This window comes from Piliocolobus tephrosceles, chromosome 18, assembly GCF_002776525.5.
Source record: "Piliocolobus tephrosceles isolate RC106 chromosome 18, ASM277652v3, whole genome shotgun sequence".
NCBI lineage: Eukaryota > Metazoa > Chordata > Mammalia > Primates > Cercopithecidae > Piliocolobus > Piliocolobus tephrosceles.
In genome coordinates this window covers 44,737,593-44,758,969 of record NC_045451.1, presented here as the reverse complement: position 1 = coordinate 44,758,969, position 21,377 = coordinate 44,737,593, and the positions used below count along the sequence as shown (strand labels likewise).

Sequence of the window (21,377 nt, the reverse complement as noted above, 5' to 3'; positions counted from 1 at the left end):
GTATCTGTGCGTGTGTAACTAATGAGGATGAGAATTTAAGAGTGTGAGATTGGGATCCACTTCCTGCAAGTGGGGAAGACATGTCTGTTATGACAGTTATAACAACAGCCTAAGGAATCGGTTTTATGACATAAGCAGATGGTTCCAAAAATGTAGGCTGTCATTTCCCCAGGGAAGAAAGCTGAGCCCCAGGGGCCATGAGGCAAGCCACAGGAAGTTAGGGGATACCCAGGAGGGTATCTCGTTGAGGCCTGAGGAAGCCGCAGCATTGTCAACAACCTGGACAGGGAGCTGACCCTGGGGCTCCAGGGACATACAGCATGACATGCATGGAGACCCCTAAAGCTTCTTTCCAACTTGCAGATTCCTCGGCCTCATCCTCAGGGAATTCAAAAGTGTGGGGTTGAGTTCAGGAGGTTCGTTTCCCACCAGAATCCCAGGAGATTCTGACACATATGTTCTGGGAGATGCTGGGAAAGGTCAGGGTCCGGCCTCAGCTGCAGGAAGACTGGGCATACTAAGGGCACCAGTGCCCAACAGCAGCTTGCTGCAGATGCATTGGGCAAGGCACACAGCCAAACCCTGGGTGTGAGGAGGGGGTAGTGTCCTCAGGGGCAAGGGTGGTGGGACTCCAGATGAGTGAATGGGTAACCGCCAGATCTGTGCCTGAGATCCCGGGATTCCTGGGCAGGCTAGACTGGCCTTCCTCCTGCTGCCTAGTAGCAAAATGACTCAAGCTGGAGCCAGAGGTGGGCTGGGGCCAGGCTTGGGGATGGCCTGCCTTTGTGCCTGCACCCCAAGTAGCTGAATTCAGCCTCTAGGGGGCCCAGAGATAAGGCAAAGAGAAAAAAACATCTGTAGCTGGACACGTAGGCTAGGCTCAGGAGCCCTGCGTTTCTGGACAGAAGGACAGGCCCAGGAGAGCAGAGATGCGTTTGGCCAGAGAGCATCTACCCGGGCCCCACTCTGTTCCTTCCCTCAGGACACGTTGCTTCCAAGTGCTGCCTCTGGCCTCGCTGGTAGGGTCTGAGCACCATCTGCTCCAGCCTGGTTGGAGGCGGTGGGGCAGGGGCCTCTCTTTTCCTGTAGCTGTCCCGTCTCTCTCTCCCCTCTCATATATGTGTGTGAGAGGGAGAGAGAGAGAGATACATGGCCCTGCACTTGCAGTTGTCTGCAAGAAGAGACCTCAGGGCTACCTTCTGGGGAGCTGACCCCCTCTTCTTCCGGTCTCCCAGGGAATCTGTGGGCAGAATGTGAGAAGATGCCACAGATGGCCCAGCCGTGCATCCAAGAAAGTGGCGAGGTCTCTGGAGGACACTGTCTGACTTAGCGTCCCACCCAACTAGGTTGCCCACAACCACACATGTGCAGAGCCCTTTCTCCCCACATACTTTTCCCACACTCCTCCCCTACAACTGGCCAGAGGCCCCTCAAAAAGACACCCACGCTCACACACATTTGCAGAGAACTGCAGGCGTGCCCACCCGGGGAGTTGGACTCATCTCTTCTGTTTTTTACATGCACTTGGTAGAAACTGTAGTCATAGACGTACACACAATCTGTCACTAAAAATTGGCCCACCCGAGCCCGTCACAGCCCACACACACTTGCATACACTCAGCACGTATGAGCATACACGTCCGCACATCTCCTCATCTCCTCACCCAGGTCTCACAGGCCGGGATTGGAGTGTACTCACTTGGAAGTGGTGTGTGGGCAGGTGCACACTACATACTCGCACCCCCGCACATGTATGCACACGCATACACATACAGTTCTCACTGCAGCTGCAGTAAGAAGCTCCCGATTCCAGGATCCTGGTCAGACTCAGAGCACTTCATTCAGGCTGTGGACAGACGTGGTCCAGGTGTGAGATACCCCTGGACCCTGAGCTGGGAGGGAAGACAACCCTCTGGGCATCCTCCCCTCTCTTTCCAGACCAGTGTAGAAAACACAGCTCTCCCACACGTGACACACACTGACCCACACAGCACTAATACACACGTGCACGCTCCAGCAGAACCACAGGATGCAGTGTAATGCAAAACCCATGGCTACAACATGAATCTACATGGCACACCTCTAGCAGACACACCACAGCCTGCACTGTGTCATAGTCCCCAGAGGTGTCCACCAAGCCTCACCCCTTGTAGCTGGCTGGCACAGTTTGTCTATGCAGGACGGGGCAAAACATGCAGTACCTCCAGTGACAACCCCCCATGTCTCCTGTCCAGCACATGTAGCTCAAGTCAGTACTGCGAAAGCAGGTTATCCCATCGTCCCAGGACAGACTCAACTTCCAGATAGTCAGCTTATCCAGCAGATGGAGGAAACAGAGAACTCATTCCTGGATCCTCAGGATTTTATTTTAAAGAAAAGAAAACCATAGGTTTCCTGTTCCCTGGCGAACTCCTTACCACCGTTAACCCTTTGCTCAGTGTGTGTGTGTGTGTGTGTGTGTGTGTGAGAGTATGTGTGTGGAGTATGTGTGTGTATTCTCTTAATACAGCTGAGCAGGGCCACCTTCTCTTTCAAATGTGTTCCCATAAGCCAACAGGAGCCTCCCAGGCTGGAGCAGGTTTGGGTGAATGGCTGAGGGCTGGGTGTACAAAAACCTTTCTCACTCAGCCACAGCTGAAGGTAGCCTGAATGCTGGTCTCCAGGAGAGGCTGCGGCTGTAGACCTACCCTGCTCCTCTCCTTCTTCCCAGTTGCCACCTGCTGGAGGCTGCCTCTTCTGCTCACAGGCCTCCCCTTACCTACATGAGAGCTATCTATAGCCAGTGCCTGGGGCTGGGTGGCTCTTGGAAAGCCTGCCCAAAATTTCTCCAGGTCCTGCCTTTGGTCTTGGTTAGATGAACAGAAATTTGGCCAAGATCCTGTGGGTTGACGCAGAAGGGAGATTGCAGGGGGAGTGCTCTCTGCAAATGCCTTCTGTTTATTTGTTGACTTCTAATGAGGTTTTGGCCACAGCCTTTATGGGGCCCCTGTGTTCCCGCCTCCCTTCTAAGCTGGGCCTCTGTCAGCTCACTCTCCAAACCAGCTGCTTTTACTTCTTGTTAACAAGTTAGGTGGATAAATTGTGTCTCTGGTCTTGTGGTTAATTAAGCCTTGTCTTTAAGGAGTGGCATGTGAGTGTGTGTGTCTGTGTGAGGGTAGGTATCTGGGTCCTTGTGTGTATCTCTATGTGCACTTCTTCATGGGTGCCAGAATGTTTCTATATGTGTGTGTCTATGAATGTGCTTGTGAATGTATCTGCATTTTTGAGTGTGTGTGTGTGCTTGCATATATGAGTATCTGTATGAATGCCTATTTCTGAGCGTGTTCCTACGTGTATCTGTGTGTACTGATTTTTGAATCTCTGTGTATGTGTGTATCTGTATGAGGGTGTGTCTGTGTGAGTTATCTCTGTGTTTCCATAAATGTGTACACATCTATCTATCTCTGTGTATGTTTTCAGATCCTCCATACAAGACAATGTGTGATAATTTAAGAAAACATTAGCCAGTAATGTCCCAGGGCTTCAGTTTTCCCATCTGCAAAATGAGGGAGATGTAAGAGATGATCTTTTTATTTACTTCCATAAAGGGAGTGTGCAGTCAAGGAAGTGTGGCCGGCTTGAGCATATGACCAATCTGGGAGTATCTAACCTCAGTCAAGTTACTGCTCTCTGAGTTTCCATTTTCTTGGCATCCAAAGGGGCACAGTGACATCTCTGTCGAAGCTTTGTCACGAGGATGTGATAAGATAAAACAAATGAGAGTCCGTGTGTGTGTCACTGTCCTGTAGTAGGTGCACTGCCAATATCCCTTCCCACCCATCCTCTGGCCTTTGTGCCACCCCTTATGTGCTGTTTCTGAGAGTGAGCCGGATGCTCAGAGCTGATGGGGGTGCTGATAGGGGTGCTGACCCTTGATGCATGACAGTGACCCTGGACATTTTAACTTTTATGTCGTGTTTTCCCTTCTCATATGATCCTCACAATGACCCTAAGCAATGGGTTGAGTAGGTGTTGCTGCAGTGATGTGAGAGCAGAAGGCCCAGGCTCTGAGCAAGGAGGTGAGGACACTGGTCCATGGGAGAGCCAGAGCCAGGGTGGGGCAAGGGCCCAGGCATGTGGCTCCTATGTGGAGTACATCCCCGGTGTGCCAGCTACCTCTGCAGCAGGCAGTGTCCAAGGCACTAAACACTGCCCACCCCCAGAAGCTCTGCAACATCCAGGCCTCAATGATCAGGGCCAAGCTGGAGGGGCCTGTGCATGAGCCCCAGACACATGCGGACCACCTGCTGAACAGATGTGTGGAAACAGCCCTCCCCTCAGGAATCAAGGGGTGACTGGTGAAGCGGGGCCAGTCACTGCAAGAGCTGGTCCTGATTGTCTGCAGGAAGCAGAGTACCCTTCTCTCAAACAGTCTACGCTGTTGTGGGTGCCCAAAGCCAGATTTATTAGCCTCATCACTCACTTTATGTAAAGGATTTGACTGTAAGTGGCATTTGCTGGTTTTCTGAAATCTAAACCATCCTAGAGCAGTATGACCAGGACCCTGGAGAGCAGAGGAGAAGGCAGCTTCCTGTTACTGCATGGGCCTAGTCTCACTCATTCGCACATTTAACTTTGGGCAGGTTTGAGACAGGGAAAAAAACTCCTACTCCTTGAATGAAGGTCGCCCTTTGGCCAGGGGCTGCCCTGCAGGCCAGGCCTCACGAATCTGCCTGCCTGGTCAGCAGGTACACATTTGCCCCGATCCCTGATTCACCGGTGACCCCTTCCCTGCCTTGCTGGCACCCATCCTGAGCCGAGCCACTCTGCCGTATCCTGGCAAGATCTGACCAGGTTGTAATTTTCCTTCATGATCCCTTTTTCATTTTTCTTTATAAAAAAGGTATCAATTGTACCTGGTTGCAATAGGGATAAAAAGAGGTACTATATAAGAAAGTATTTTTCAGATTAAAATGCTATATAAATAGAAGGCATACTATAATATAAATAAAATACATAATTTAACATCTATGATACAGTGCACAAGATGCATGGTCCAACTTTAAATGACCAAAACACTCTTATATATAGGTTACATATGTGCAGTATAACATATCACTTAATCTGGTATATAACGTGGTTGATAGTATGTCCTGTGATCCACACAATTACATAATATCTTATGACATATCATAGTCCCAGCTCAGAGAAAAGTAGAATCAAAATCAGTCGACATTAGGCTATTTTGGCATTCGAAACACAAGCCCCAGATTTGTGATTTTAACAGCTGAAGCTGGGAGGAAGAAAACTAAAAATACTAATGGGGAAGATGTCTCCATCAACTGGCAATGTGGCCCAATGGGTGGGGGGATCCGTGGGAAGAAAGAAACCCCAAGAATAGGTCTGGGGAGGGGGCTCAGCAGGGAGAGGGGCCTCTCGGGAGGAGCTGGAAGAGTTGGGCTTGGCAGTGATTGTTCCTACTATTTATGAAGCCAGATGAGGAGCTATAGGGCTTGCGGTGGCCCCTGTGTCTGCTGATTAGCTAGAGATTATATTGATGATGTAATAAAAATTCACTTTGTCTATTAAGTTTCACCAGGACAATCAGGGAGAGATTAGATAAAAATCAGGGGAAATGAATAATGGAATGGAGGAGGAAAGCCACACGTCTCACCCCTGCCATGGTCCTTGCCTGCCTCCTCTTTTTCCTGCCCCCAAGGGAGCATGAACCAAGAAGCCCCTGCCCTGCACCCAGGCCAAGCTAAGCTGAAATTTCCCCAGAGCTAGGCGCTCTTAAGGAGGGATGTGGTGTTCCAGATATGACGTTGGTTTAAGTTTACGGACCATGTTTAATATTTGATTAAACCTTTGGCATGGCAGCCTCTGTGATCCGCAGGCCCCACTGGGAGCCCAGCAAAGAGATCAGCCCGTCCGCTGACTGCCTGGGTCCCTCTCTGCTGCAGCAGGGGAGGTGGAGTTCTGCTTGGGCAACGGAACTCGAGGCCAGGGAGACCTCTGCTGCCTCCCGGTAGACAGAGGCGTCCCTGCCTCACGCTGGCTCTCTCTGGCCTGGCCTGTGCCAGAACATTCCCCCCGATTAGAGATGTTTCTTTGGGTTAAGGACTGGGCTCTAAAAGGTCCCTGTTAAAAGGCACGTGGCAACAGAGATGGTAACACATTAATGTCCATTAGCTGCCAGGGACACATCTGCCCAGTTTGATTTGTCAGACCAGCAAGGGGCAAGACATTGAAATGTTAGGAAAAGGAGGTCACTTTTGGTTGGGTACCATTGCTTGAGAGTCCTCAGTCCTGGTTTGGTGGCCTGGGGGTTGGGGTTGGGGTTTGGGACTTGGGGTGGGGAGTGTAGAGACTGGATGACTGGGAACTAGGAGGGTACTGGAAGATCAACACTAGCGACATCCATATCCCCACAGGGAACTGAGTTTTTCAGTCACTCCAGCTCTATGACTGAGCCCAGTTCTGTTCTCCCCTGAGAAATCCCTGGGGTCAGGAAGATGCCAGGGATTGTGGTCTGTGGAAGGCCTACAAGAGGGGGACTCTCCCTCCCCTAAAGAGCCAGCCCCAAAGGCCACCTCATCCATGACTGCCCTCCTGGGCTGAGTTTCTCTTCCAGAAATGGGAGAAATATGCCCATTCCACTGTTCTGCTGCAGTAGAAAACGTCTGCTCAGGACGTTGCCCTGGTGTGCTGTCCACAATGGGGGCAGTTCTTCCTGGGACCTGCCAATATTTTTCCAGCTGCAAGACCAGCATCACCCCAGGAAACTCTGTCCCCAGCTTCATCCCCATGGCCTGGCTGCCATCCAGCCACTCCTGTGCTGGGGGCAGGAGCAGAGGAAGGGCGAGGGTGCGGGAAGATTCCAGCCCCTGGAACCCTATAGTTGATTGTTCGGGACGTTCAGCTGAGTGAGTGGGGGCAATCTGGATGCCTGCCTTGGTGACAGCAAACATGGCCACGGGTTTAAATATTCCATGAGTAATTTCTCAGCCCAAGTGGGCTGCAACTGGGACAGCTGAAGGACACTGCAGCCCCAAAGCAGGTGAGGACAGCCCTGGCAGGTTCGGCATGTGTCACTGACTTCTTCGGAGTAACAGCAACACACCCACCCACCCCTGACTGATTCTCCCTCAGCCAGGCTGGCGGCAGGTCCAGATTTATTCAAAATGAGAAATTCCTTTGTCCACCATTCTGAGAATGAGATTTCATAGCAGAGGGACAAAAACAAAACACAATGGAAAGAAAGAAAACACAACTCCCCGACTTGTCAGCTCTCCAGCCTTCCTGCTCTGTCCCGTTCCCATCTGCCAGGCTGGGCTTATGCCGTCCTTCTCTATGTGGGAATCTGGCTCAGAGCCAGTGCCCCTACCTGATTACTCATCTTTCGGGGGTTCCCACATTCCCCCAACAGGGCATTTATATGGGACAGTTTTATGTTTGTGGGGTTGCTGTCTTCTATCACATCTCAAGTTATTTTGTGGCAGTGAAAGCGGGTCCCCCACCTTGTCGGAACAGAGCCTGACACTCAGGGCACCTGAATTAGACATAAATCTGCACCTCCATGAGGGAGGCCTTTGTCTCCCCTGTCAGACCCAGGGGCGTTCCTGCAGAGAGCCATGGTATGTCTCCCCCACAGCCTACAATTTCCTACCCGCTCCCTGCTCTGCAGAAACCTGCCTCTGCATGATGAGGGTGAGTGTGGAGAGGCATGGGGGCATCCCAGAAGTCAATGGCAGTTGGTTCAGTGACTCCCCAACTCTCACCCCAGCGGGCCCCTCCTCCAGCCTTGGCTGGTCTGCAGGGATGCTCTCCTCCTGGCCGTGTGGCCTCTGCTGCGGACTAGCCCTCTTAATCACTGGCTCAGCCAAGACAAGGTCAGAACATTCCAAGTTAATGTTTTGCTGAGAAACTTGAGAGACTAAGGGAGAAACAAACCAAAGCTCTGGTGATGGCATAAGGGGCAGATGGGGGTCTTGAACTTGAACCCAAAGGGTACAAGAGGCTGGCTTTTGCTGGCTCCAGCGGGGTGGTTCAGCCTGCATGTATGGCCCTTCCTGCCTGGCTTCCCACCCATCTCAGCTGGGGTCTCCTGGAGGAAGGGTGTCCTCTGCAGCTGGTGCGTGGCTGGTCAGCCCTTTAGGAGTGTGATCTCTTGCTCTAAGGCCTAAGCTGCTGTTGTGATCTGATCTACCCAGTAGTCATTCACCACAGCTCAATAACGTGCTTTTCCTGCACCGAGACATCACCCTTTAACTCGCTGTTCCTCTCTTTCCCCTGGGGACCCAATTCAGCTGCCACGTCCCAGGCTTCGCCGTTTGTTCCTCGTTCCGGGGGATTTCCAAACTTGCCCAACAGAATGGCAACAGAATTTACTCTAAAATAAATCTAATCATTTGCTTATTGAAATAGTCAAGATGACAGTACAGATGAAGGTCTTATTTTTCAACAAAAAGATTTTCTTTTTAATTGGATAAGAAAATGAACCTGGAAATAAGCCAGTCTTACTCTGTGTCTTTGTCACTCTGATGATAAACTAGGCTTAAGTTGCTCTACTGGGGCCTCCGCTGGACCTGGGTGGTGAGTGCACCAATTGATCACTCATCTGTGGGTTCTCCACCCGGGCTCATTCATGTCATCGCACCTAGCATGTGAGTGTGCCACATGCTTGTGGAGGGCATTTGGAGATTCCTTTGCAGAAGTTCAGGGACACAGCAGTTTGGAGTTGGACCCATGTCAGAGCCCAAGTATGCAAAAGATTCTGGTGCTTTGCTCACAAGCCCCCAACATATGGAATTAAGAATAAAAATCATACTAAATCATATACTGTAATTATTAATTTTTGAAATGAAACGAAACTCACGTGGATACAGAAATGACAATATTTTTTGGGTTTTCTGATCCTCCTCCTCTCTGGCTGTTCCGTTTTGCTGGTGTTCCCTGTTTTCCCTGTTTTGCTGGTGTCCCAGGCTCAGGCCTGGCTTGTCAAGTGAGGAAAATGACCTGGAGAGTCCCCAACCCGTGCAGGGAGCTGCTGTGCAGAAGGAGCAGCCAACACTGGCCGGGGTTAGGGGTAGGGTGTGGGAGAGGTTTGGGTTGGAGCTCCTGGGGTGAGGCGGGGCCTGGGCTGCTGCGGGAGCTGGGCAATTCAGACTGGGGCCCGCAGTGTGTGTGGAAGAAGTTCTTCGTCTCACCGTCAGAGGGCAGGTGACAGCTGGAGGAAAGAGGAACCCTCCCCCAACACACAATTTAGGGGCTTCCTCCCCAGGTATGAAAAAGGTGTAAAGAAGTGGTCTAGCTTCTGGGCTCTCTGCTGTTCTCCCTAGAGCTACCTAGAGCCAGGCTTTGTGGCCGAGGAGGGGAGAGGACACTTTGGGCGGAGGACTGAATGCTGGTGCCAGAACCTACACTCCCCGTATACCCTCTGAGGCTGTGCCCAGCTTGGGCAGGGATGGGAGCCAGTTTGGGGGCCTGGGAACTGTCTGGGGCAGCCTTGGGGGCTGGGGCTCTGCAAGGAAGGCTGGGTTGTGTGTACTGGGGAGGGAGCGGCAGTGACCCGCAGGGCTCTTGGTCCCGTGGGCTGGGAGCATCTGGGTGGGACCCTGACTGCACAGAGGCCAGGGGACCTTCTTGGCTCTTGGTGACCCTGGGTGAGTGGGAGAGCAAATCAAAGAGGGTGGGATGTGGCCGATCAACTAGGGCCTGAGCTGTTTCTTATGAGAAGGGGAGCACCCTACCTCAAGCAGCCCCATCTCCCATCCAGCGACAGGCCCCATTTGCTTGCCCTCCTTTAGGATCAAAGGCATCCCCCACCACCCATCTTAGCAGCCCCTTTCTTATTCATCATCATGCCCACCACGGGGCCTGGACTCCAAGGCAGGCTCCCTTTCCGTTGCCTTGACAACTCTGAAAACAGAGAAATGGAATGAACAAAAAGCCTGTTGGGCCTTTGGCTGTCACCAGAGACACTTCCTGACTGCCCTCTTTCCATTCTGAGGAGTGCCCAGACATGGGGGTTCGCTCCTTTTCACTTCTTCCCCAGGACACCCTTCCAGGTGTTATCCATGCCTGCCAAGAAGGGCCAGGGATGTCCTGAGACAGGGCTCTTCTAAGCAAGAGAGTGAGGGGTCCAGGACTGCCCCAAGAGAATTTCAAGCCTTCCCTTGGAAGGACGTAAAGGCTTTCCTTCTCACTCACTGGGGCTGAAAGTAAGCCTCAGTGAGAAATGGCTTTCTGAAGTCCAAGATATTCCCACCCTACCAGCAATGCTGACAGGGCAGCACCCTGAGTCCCTGGCTCTGCTGATCCCAAGAATTTAATCACAGTGATTGATCTGATTGGAGGCCTTTCTTTTCCTCCCGGGATACCCAGGCTGCAGAGTGTACACTGGCATCTCCTGGAGCCAGTATATCCCACCCTGGTAAAGGGACACGGCTTCAGGCTTATGCCACCCCTTTGGAGAGAGACCTCGTTACACGGTGGGGCAAGTATGCTTTCCGTGCCTCATCCGGTGAGACCAAGCCAAGCCAAGTATTGATTTGACAGAAAGATATGGATATGCTGGACGCATAATGGTTAAGGGATCCTATTTCCTTCTTTTCCTGTTCAGAGTACACCTCTCCTCCACCCCACCCTGTTGAAAAGCAAAGGCCGGATGAGGGAGAGTGTTCTCATCGGTCACTCAGGGACGCCTCTGTTTCCTGGTCTCCTTGCAGGAGTTCAAAACCATAAAGCCTCTGGGAACAAGGACCCCCTCTCCCACCATGACAACCTCTCCCAAGATCTTTGCCTCGCTATATATTCTTAGAACCAGTCAATATGATTAATTTTACATGGGCATAATTTCCGGCTATTGTTGTGGAGTCCTCCCAGCCTCACCCATCAATGGCGACATGATACAGTTTCTGGTTATATTGGTCAATCAAGATATTGATATTATTAATAATGGATATCTATATGCTGACCTTTGTCCACACAACTGAATCACTCTGGGCTGGCTGTCACATTGCTTTAAGAGGTATTGATAAGCCCATTACCGGAAGGGCACATACAATCTTAGGTGTATGCTGTTCACTCACCTTCAAGCATCCCCTGTGAAAATTGACTTTTGTTGCATGAACTGGTGTGGGTACTGTGGCATGTGGTATGCAAAAGAAAGTGTATGCATATGCTTGTGTGGTGAATGTATGTGTGTGTGTATGCGAGAGTGTTCACGTGTATGTGTGTGTGTAAGTGTATGAGTGTGTGTGTGAGAGTCTGTTTTGAACACCGTCCCTTTTAGAGCTGATCAAATAGTCAATTACAGCATTATAGGGAGGTAGCAGAATCAGAGAGTTCCTACAAATACACTGTGATGTAGCGTTTGATCTTTAGATGCCTCTTGTCTCCGAGGACTTGTGCAAGGAGGCTTGGCTTTATAAGGATATTATTAGGTTGATGCCTCATTCTCTCAATTTACCTGCCAGGCAAGAGACAGCACTCACTGGGAGCAGTCTGGCCAGAACCAGCCACTGGGAGGTGTGCTGAAGACCATGCCGCAGGCTTGACTTTGGGCATACGCTACTCTCAGCCTCAGTCTCTATCTGTACAGTGGCAACAGTTAATTCAGCTCTACTTTCTAAAGACCAGAGAGGGGAAGTTTACTGACCTCAGGCTCTCAACCTTCTGCACCAAAACTTCCAATCATATGAAAGCCTGGCATGCCAGCAGGCCTGATTGATTACATGGTGAGATGTGGCCCTTTAACTTTTAGAGGGGAATGGGTTTGTGTAGGTTTATAGTAGAAGGCATGCTTTTTGTGCTCGTGTGTATTTGTGCATGGTCACACAGACCTCATTGCTGTGCATCTCTGTGACTGCTGTCGTGCCTACCTGCATGGAAGGTGGTGTCAGGGTCAGTGCCTCTATCAGTTCGGTCTACAGTGATCCCATCCTGTTTGAACTCAGACAGCCTCACTTGTCAGGGATGCCCCCTTGCGTGTCCCTGTAAAGGGAAACTGGCTAGCTGGAGAGATCTTTTGGATCCTCAGACATAGTGTATGAATAAACCAGACATGGATTAATTAGGTGTGACTGCACCATTAAATTAGAATAATGAACAAACAGCCACGTATGGCATTCAAATCTGCCTAGAACGACTCCAAGGGTTGCTTTCAAGTAAGTCACCTGTCAGTTTGTAGGTCTTGGGGACTCTAGAGAGTGAGGTTCCTGTCACATCTTAAGAAGTGGCTTCTTTAGACACTAACTACTCCGGGCAAGGACCATCCTTCAGTGGGCACCAAGACTCCACAACTGAATCCAAACAATGACTTGGTTCAATACAGCATCATCTATGCCCGCTTCAGCGGCGAGCATTTCTCAGTGTGAAATATGACAGTAGCACAGGTGCTCAAGAGATGGGAGGGAGAAGTTAAGAGGTGTGGGCAGCGGATGTGAAATGTATTGATCCCATAATATTTATGTGGATGTGCACATAGTCGCTTGTGCACGTGCATATGCGCATGCACACACACACCCCTTTTGTGTTTCTAGAAACTCCTTTTTCTTCTGCTGCTACTCTCCATTTCAGTCAGATCGATTCAAGGGTGAACCAAGTTGTGTAATTTTAGGAACAGCTGCTGAACTGCAGCACCCTGCCCTCGGAGGACAACAGTTCTCACAATCCTGGTCCTTGGACACAGTGGCTGTGCAAAAAGGATTGTTTGTCTTTAACAAAGAGGAGGAAGCCTACAGCTAACAGGGAAGAAAATGGGAAACTAGCTTGAGTTGCTGGCCAGCTGTGGAATAGCCTAATAGGTCGGGGCTTTGTTCGAAAGATGTGTTAAGTATCTAGAAACCTTTGATCTGTAGCCACTCTTAACAAAGGTGATAATTAATTGAAGCAGAGTGTATTGCAATAAAGTAACATTGCGGTCAGTTTATGCGTTGTCCAGAGCTGGCCTTCGGAAGTCTCTGTCAATTAAGCTCTTGTTGGAGGCCAGTTCATTATCAATTTTTTTCCTGAGTTTGATCAATATTTTTGGCTGTTCTGTCCCCACAGAAGGAGGACTATGTCTGTCTCCATGAGGGCACCCATTTATTTCCATCTTGCAGATGGCCACATAGGATTTGTTCCTGAGCTGAGCTGCGGGGAATCACTCTGTTTCAAATTCTCAATCAGCTCACGCTAGAGGAGAGATACAAGGAAGGATAAGAGAAACCAAATGTGGACAAGTAGAAGGGGAGAAACCCTACAAATGGATGGTCCTGAAAACATCCCCTTTTACGTTTTTTTTTTTCTTTGAGACCGGGTCTCACTCTGTTGCTCAGGCTGGAGTGCAGTGGTGCGATCTCCACTCACTGCAGCCTCCACCCAGTCTCAAGCAATCCTCCCATCTCAGCCTCCTGAGTAGCTGGGACTACAGACTTGCGCCACCATGCCCCACTAATTCCCCTTCTACTTCTGAGGACTCAAAAATCAAGGCAATCACCTTGGGCTTCCTACCTGACTTCCTTCTTTGTTCCTGTGGGTAGGGTTGCGGCTTGGGCTTTATACCCACCTAGGGCTGTGGGGAACTTGATGGGTGGAGATGGAGGAAGCTCTTAGGGCAAGTACATCAACACTGGAAATTCCTCTGCTGCTTTTTCTACCCGTGTAACTGTTTTGTGTGTGTGTGTGTGTGTCTGTTCTGGTACCTTTAACTTCTCTTATGTTGCCAAATGGAACACTTATCTCCTTCAGGCCCCACTTTGGAGTTTGGGTGGATATCTTAAATGGCAGAGAAGACAGAAAAGGAGAGGAAAGATGATGAAAGGGCTTCAGTGAAATTGTGGGGGGTGGGGGGGGGTGCTCTGTTCTACTCCCCTAGGCTGTTTGGGTAGGACTGGATGCTTTCTGCAATTCTTGGAGAGGCTATGTATCTACAGGCCTGCAGGAAAGGAAGAGGTAAAAGGAGCGGATTTTCTGCTCTTGTTATAGAGAGTCCAAAAGGAGGGCAACCGGCTCCCTGCCACGCCCTGCTTGGATTTAGGTAAAATGCAGTATTCTGCTTGGAGGGCCTGACTTGACTGAGCTGGTCAGGTTGTGTGTGTGTGTGTGTGTGTGTGTGTGTGTGTGTACACTATAAAAGGAAAGTAGCCTGGAATACCAAGGGGCAGTGAATAAGGTGGGAAATGCAGTAGGTGAAGGGAATTAGCTGCGGCTGGCCACTCAGATTCCAGATGGAAGGTCATTGCTAAAATGAGTCAGTGGGTGAGCAGAAGCAGGCTAGCCTTGAAAGGGTGATGGGTGGGGAATGAGGATGGAACCCTCCTCCAAACCAGGACTTCTGGATGGGAATATCAGACAGATAAAACAAAAAATACACCTTCACACTGGGACTTGGATCATTGACAAATCCAAGCCAGGAGTTTTGAGGTGGATCATGTATGTAATGATGAGGACAGCGTCATTCTTTCCAGATTTTCCCCTTTTCTCCATCACCCTTCTCCCTGATCCTGCATATAGCCTTGCAAGATTAAACTGTCCCTAACATCATCTCCACGCCACTTGCATCTGTCATCTCTTCTCTGTGTATGTGTATCCACACACACATGCTCACTCCAACACCCACACAGGCTGCAGCATCTTCCCTCCTACCCACAGATACATAGGTTTTTACACCCTTTAGCTCTTCTCTCTGCATGTCACATGGGATTTCCCTTCCAAGTTCAAGAGCTGCTGCAGTTTCAGCCACTGTAAACGGGCACTCCCAGCTTCTAGCTGGCATTTTGACCCTACAACTTTCACTTTTTTTCTCTACCTGCAACCTTGGGCCTTATTCTCTGTTGCACTTCTGTCCTCTAGAGCCTACTTATCCCAGATTCTCTTTAGGTGAGATCCCTCCTGGGTCAGTTTGGAAACTGACCCTCTCCTGATGACATGGAAGGTGTGAGCCCTGGACAGAGGCAAAGTTGAGACCAGCTCTTTTCTCAAGCAAAAAGGTGGTATCTTGGATATCTTCCAAGGCCTCACTCAGAAGCCCCTCTTCCTTCCTGATATAGACGCTGTAATAATGAGGAGGAAGATGCTAATATTAGGATGATAATGGCCATGATCAAGTTGCTGGAGTGTGGCAAGATCACTGGGCAGTGGGAATACCCTGGGACATGAGCTCCCTGATAGAACTCTAAGAACTTTACTACATGAGTGTGTAGGGGGCATAGCAATGGCATGTAGTTTTGTCATTATTTTCCTTTGCATTGTTTTATGGCTATGATTTCATTCAATAAAAGATTTTATTTTGTTGTGTTTGAGAGGCCACAAACATCAAGCCAATTGGAGCAGGTGATGAAGGGAGTGAAAGTATACCAAGGGGCTTATTTCAACCCAATCTAGAATTCCCATTAAAACTGTGTGTGCTTGGGGATGGGAGGGAGGTTGCTAACATCTCCCTGTTGAATTGCACTGAAATCTAGGCCAGCCCTGGTTTCCATATGTGTGGGATGTGCTTAGTCATGCTTGCACATGGAAACATATACGTGCATATGTGCATATTAATTTATCTCTGTGTTTGTTGATTCCAAGGAAGTCTGTTTAAAAGACAAATGAAATTATGCATAAGCAGCAAATAACCATCAGTCTCTTAAATAAGCTAATCATTTTCTAATATTTTTTCTTTGCTCTTAAGTAGGACACTTATCAACATCTGGATTTTGGAGTTTGTTTTAATGGTGATTGTTGCTTTGATATGCTTTAGGTTTGTAATGATTGCTATTGATCATTTTCTTTGGTGAAACTTGTTTTTTAAAAAATGCTTTTCTTGTTTTCTGATTATGGCTATTCAGTTTTCCGTATCTCTGACAAGACAAATCTTTCTTTTAAAAGCTATAGGTGTGTACCCAGCCATTCTGTCAGCCTTTTCCCCTGGACAGAACTGAATTTTTATTTTTCAAAGTAATTTTTAAGAAGTTCAGTTTAATTGAGCTCATGCCCATGCTAATACTTCAGCTGCACTGTCTCTTAGACTCATTTGAAAATGGAAATCACATAGAGCTTCACAGTTTTAAATCACCTATCTACAGCAGAAAAAAAATCCCCAAAACCCCACAAAACAATGAGCCATCTTGGGTAAAGTCAAGCGGTGGAAATTCAGTGTTCTGAGAATTATTATATCTTAAACACAAATACAAGACATAATTTTATGAAGATGGTCACAAATCACCAAAACATATTCATACCCCCGTCCTTCCTCTTTCTCACAGCTAAACCCCAGATCAAGGGGCTTTAGGCATTTCCTATTCAGGTGTAGTTGAAATAGAAGATTGTGCATGTAGTGGTGAGTGTATTTTAAAATTATACACTCTCTGGAGCTATATCCACAGAAGATTCTATTACTCTGTCCCCACCCTCCTTCTGGATATAGTGTGGAAGTATGAGGGGCTGAAATCCCTGCAGTTGTGGCTCCTGGGCTGAGAGCCCCCCAGGCTGCCAGTAGAGTATATTTTCCTCCATGCAACGGAGAAAATCTCAAAGCAGAGTGGTTACCCAGGCACAGATCTGTTCTGACTGGATAACAAGAAGGACTATGATGTGGACTTGGCTGTTTAGATTAAAATGCATCGCAGGCTCTGGGAACAAGCACACATCAGTAGTAAAGGCTGTTTAAACCTTTGGGGACAGTCCTATGTTTAGATTACATTAATTCATAAATATTATACTAAATACCACTTAAATTGGACTTAAATGACTTCAAAGATAATGCATTATAATATGGCTATCCAGAGAGCACTAGTCTTTATATCTCCCAGTAACTCAGTCTTTGCTGCTTCCTATCCAGCTAGATAGGACCAAAGTTATGAATGGATTGCTGATTTCTCCACGTGTGATCCACTGTGTAAGTGAGTGTTAACAAGTATGGGTATGTGTGCATATATGTGTCTTCAGTCACTGCCTCTTTTTGTTCTACAGGAAATGAAAAGAAGAAAATAGAAATAAATTAAAAATGAGAGAAAGGAAGAATTGGACTACTGGGTGACCTGTTCCCTTCTCCAGAGGAGAAAAATTTTACGAGAAGGGGTAAAATTGGCCCTCAGCTCACTTCTGCTGCTACCCGAGGAATTCGTCTCTTTTCTCTTTAATCAGTAGTACAATGTCTTTCTCTTTGGAGACTGGAAAAACAATCTTTCCCGAAGTGCTGTAATGGGGGAGAAAAGAAGACTCTGAGTTGTTCCGGAGAGTTTGCATTCAACTCAGTTTTCTTCCTTGGGTGTTGTTTTTTTGAATTTTAATTCTGGGCTTTTTTCTTCCTTTCTCTCTCTGCGTAGCACCCAGATACCCCTCTCTCCAATTGCTTTCTGGCCTCCAGGGGGTAAATTTACCTTTATAGTAATCACCCCAGTCCACAGCTGCTCTTTGCTGCCTCCCCAGCCCAACAGCCTTTCTCTGATATGGCGGGGTTTGCTCCACAACACCCACCCACTCCCTCCTCCACAGACTCCCAATTTGACTGGAGTAATTGCCTTTTAAGGTGCACTCTACGCATGGCAGGTATTCCATTAACCCTTAGAACTCCTTCCTTTTTTAGATATCTGAAATGGCAGGTGGCCAACAAATGGAGACCCACCTGAAATCTCATGTGCTTAATTTAGTTTTTACTTCTTTTTCTTTTCCTTGTGTCTTCCTTTTTCTTTTTCTTTCTTTTTGCCAATAACATAAACATGACATCCAAACTGGAGGCCAGTGTCCTGTGTTTCTCAATTTTGTCCCATACGATTCATTAGAAGTTAGAAATTAAAGAAGGGGAGCGCAAGAGCCACAAATATGCCCTGAAACCAGGCTTAACAAAGGCACGATTCTATCCCTAACCTTATGTTGTCAATTTAGAGATGGGGAAATTTAGAAACCAAATGCAACCCTCCTTCCTCAAGCCTCATCATGCTTTTCAACTTAACAGTAATTAATCACCAATGGCAAGCGAGTAATTTTTTAAGGTGGCCGGAGGCTTATTTTATCAGGATTAGCTAGTAAATCAGGCTGCATCAATGAAGAAGGAGTTTAAACTCTTCTAGGACTGAATAAACCAGACCTCGGAAACGGTCTCATTTATTCAGTTCTCTGAGAGCTTGCAAGCACTGTTAGGGACATTGTGGCCCAACTTCAATTATAAAAATCAGAAGGATGGAGAAGTAGGAAGTTTCACTGGGAAAATTATATGCTCAGGCTCCGAAGGGTCAGCTGCGACAACGAGGAACCCAGTGTGCCGGAGCCATTGGGCCTGCCTGCCACTGACTGAGACAGTTTAGGGGAGAAATTATTTAGAAAATGAAGTTTCGTTTGTCCTAGGAATTCTGGCCAGATTATCTATCTATCTATCTATCTATCTATCTATCTATCTATCTATCTATAATATATGTAATATATGTATTACATATATTATAATGATAACCTTCTCTACCTCCCTAATGCAAATGATTAAAATTCTACTTCTTTGCTATTACATGAGAGAGTCCAATTACATCAGAAACGAAGTGATGATATCAGGGATTGTAGAAAAGAAACCAAGGAATATTGTTAAAGTTTATCTTCATTTGAAATGAAGAAGCAAGTGAAGTGCTTTAATCCAGATGCCATACGAAGCCCAGCTCCTCACAACTGTCTTTGCCTCTAGTGGGTTCTGATTTTTTTAACTTTAAAATCTTAAATCACCACAAAAACTGATATTAAGATGGGCAAAAGGTTTCCCTACCTATGCTTTCTAAATTTTTGTTATTACTATTTTTTAAAACGAGGACATTCAGAATAACAAAGGTTTGATACAAACCTTGATTAGCTTCTAGGAAGCGTGATTGGAAGGGGAAAAAACTACAAAGATATGGTTGACTTGAGAGGGAGGGAGGGAAAAGAAAGTGTTTTCTTTTTTTCTTCGAATATTGTTTTGAAGACTGCCTCCTCATTCCACCTTTCCAATCTCTCTTTTGAACAGACAGACATTTTCTCCATATTGGATAAAGGTTGGTTTCTCTCTCCATTACAGCCCCCACCCTCACCCCACCCCAACAAACCCAGTATATTTCCATTCTGCTGTGTTTTTGTGTTACTCAACATGCCATTAACTTTAAGATTTACTCCTCAGCAGGCAAGCTGGAAGATGCTAAAGCCAATAAAAACTGCTCTCTGGGACTCAAACTATGAAGAGTTTGGAGCTCTGTTTAGTATTCGAATGAAGGGAGGGCTGAAGAAAGAGGGTGGTTGTGATAGTGAAAATCGCTGCTGCTTAGAGAGCCAGACAGCTCCGCGCTCTGCACCTAATGTGCTGGAGGATCAGCTGTGTCCATAGCCCATTTGTGGCCAAGGATGAGGCTGCTCTCTATGTGGGGGTGGGTGTGCGTGTGTGTTTTCATCTTTAAAACCACCAGCTGTAACAGCATCTTCGGCGGCTCTCCACACTACTGTTTATTAAAAACGGAACATCCATACACATCCCCTACAACTTCCTTAGCCCCGTGCTCCTTCCCTGCCTGGCGATCAATCTCTCTCAGAAAGCATTTAACTTGCCCACATAGCTCCAGCACCGATTCATCCCCGCTGCACATCCTATATATTACTGTTAGGAAGCGGAGCACTGGGCTAATTTCGTCACCCACCAGCCACCCACACACATTCTACAACTGAACACGTTTGGGGCTCTGCTTTAAAGATAATAAAACAAGGAGAAAACGGCAGGCTGCAGACAATTCCCATGACCACTTTCCTAAAAAGTTGCTGGGGTTTAATTCTTTGATTATTCTGTCTCCCCTTCCCCCAAGCACTCATTGTCAATGATCGCTTCAAGGGAAAAATAATGTACTATAAAGCTCTCTGCATGGTGAGTTTGGGATAAATTAGGGTACACCTTTCAAAATGCAAATCTCGCACACACATATTTTTTTCCCCCAAAGCTCCGCTTTCCTGGGAAGGGGACTATCCAGGCTTGCCAGACCTCCACTCCACCCAGGGGATGGCTGGTTCCTTGCTAATTCTTGCCTTAGGTTTTATCACTGGTTCCTTCAAACATCCACCCCCCCCAACCCCCAACACACACCACCATTCACACGACAATCAGATTATTGAGGCACACAGCTCGACAGGGAGAGTTTACTGTTACATTTAAATAAAAATATCTCTTTGAATTTGTCACCTCTCTCCCTTTTAGACGGCTGCGCTCCTGCTACTCTGGCCCGGAGCAAAGGATGAGGAGACCATCTCCTTTAGTATTTCAGCACCACGGCGATGGACAGCACCCTCGTTTCCCGGCCGGCCAGGCGCCGGAGAGTCCGTCCGCTCAGCGTCCTGGGCTCCACCGGTGCAGCCTTCCCCATCCCAGTCTTTTAAGTCGCTGTACCCAAAAACCCAAGCCCCGTCTCCTCGATCCCCTCTCTCTTTCTCTTCATCGGCGCCCGCTGCTCTCTCCATGGCATCGTTCCTATCAGCACCTCGCCCAAAACCCAGCCTTGCCCCAGCGAGCAGCTCCCCACGCACCCCAGCTCTGGTCTCCGCTGCCCGAGCGCCTCCCTCCACGGCGCCCGCCCGAGGCTTCCCCTCGCTCAGTCAGCCGCTCTTCAGTCGCCGGCCGGCCGGTCGGCCGGCCCGCCCGCTCCTGCTCCCCGGCAAAGTTGGGAGGGAAAGGTGCACTCACCTTTGTGCATGCCTGTGAACCTGTCCTTCAGAACCGTAAGCTCGTAGATTTTGCCAAACTCCTCGAAGAGGGGCTTGAGGTCCTTCTCATCCAGGTTGCGGGGGATCTGCCCAATGAACAGCTTGATGGCATCGTGGTCCTTCATGGGAATGGTCGACGGGTTCCCCGGGCTGTGGCTTAATCCGTTCATGTGCCCGGCACTGCCCGGGCTGCTGCCGAGCCCGTTGGTACTGAGGCTTGCGTTGTCAGCCTGTCCGTTTGCTAACGTGGCCATCTTTATATACATAGAGAAAATCTTCTTTCCTTTTATTCTTTCTCGCTCGCACTCTCTCGCTCCTCTCGCTCGCTCGCTCGCGCTCACACACGCACACGCATACACACACTCGGGTTCTCTCCCCCTCGGTTTCTCTACACCTCGCTCTCCGCTCGCTCTCTGCTCTCTCTCTTTCTCCTCTTCTCTCGCTCGCTCGCGCTCGCGCTCTCTCTCCGCTCTCCCCCCCTCTCTCCCTCCCTCCCTCTCCTCTCTCTCTCCCTCTCTCTCCCTTTTTTTCTCTTTTCTTTTTTTTTTTTTTTTTTTTTTACATTGAACAGACAGGATCTCTGTCCTTTCCGTTTAAACAGGCTGGACCGGTTCAAGTTCCTAGCCAGACCAGGGGTGGGGGCGGCGAGTGTGCGCGCGCGGAGGAGGGCGCGGGGGGCCGGGAATGGGCGCGCTGTGGGGGCTCGCGCCGCGGCGGGCGGCGGCCGGGGG

The 21,377-nt window shown here is 48.7% G+C and overlaps 1 protein-coding gene across 45 annotated transcripts in view; it reads right to left on the bottom strand.

The window, feature by feature from the left end:
* CELF4 (CUGBP Elav-like family member 4) overlaps nucleotides 1-21,063 on the bottom strand; it is a 317,087-nt gene extending 296,024 nt beyond the window's left edge. For 41 of the 45 annotated variants that reach the window (XR_004228581.1, XR_004228583.1, XR_004228582.1 and 38 more), the window contains exon 1: nucleotides 20,627-21,063. Coding sequence is in view for 39 of the 45 variants with exons in the window: in XM_031934509.1 (XP_031790369.1) it covers nucleotides 20,627-20,912 (286 nt within the window). In the remaining 6 variants the exon portion in view is untranslated. The remainder of the gene's footprint in view (nucleotides 1-20,626) is intronic. The other 4 variants (XM_023207652.1, XM_023207657.1, XM_023207658.1 and 1 more) reach the window with 1 other exon arrangement.
* Between the last annotated feature and the right edge of the window lie 314 nt (nucleotides 21,064-21,377).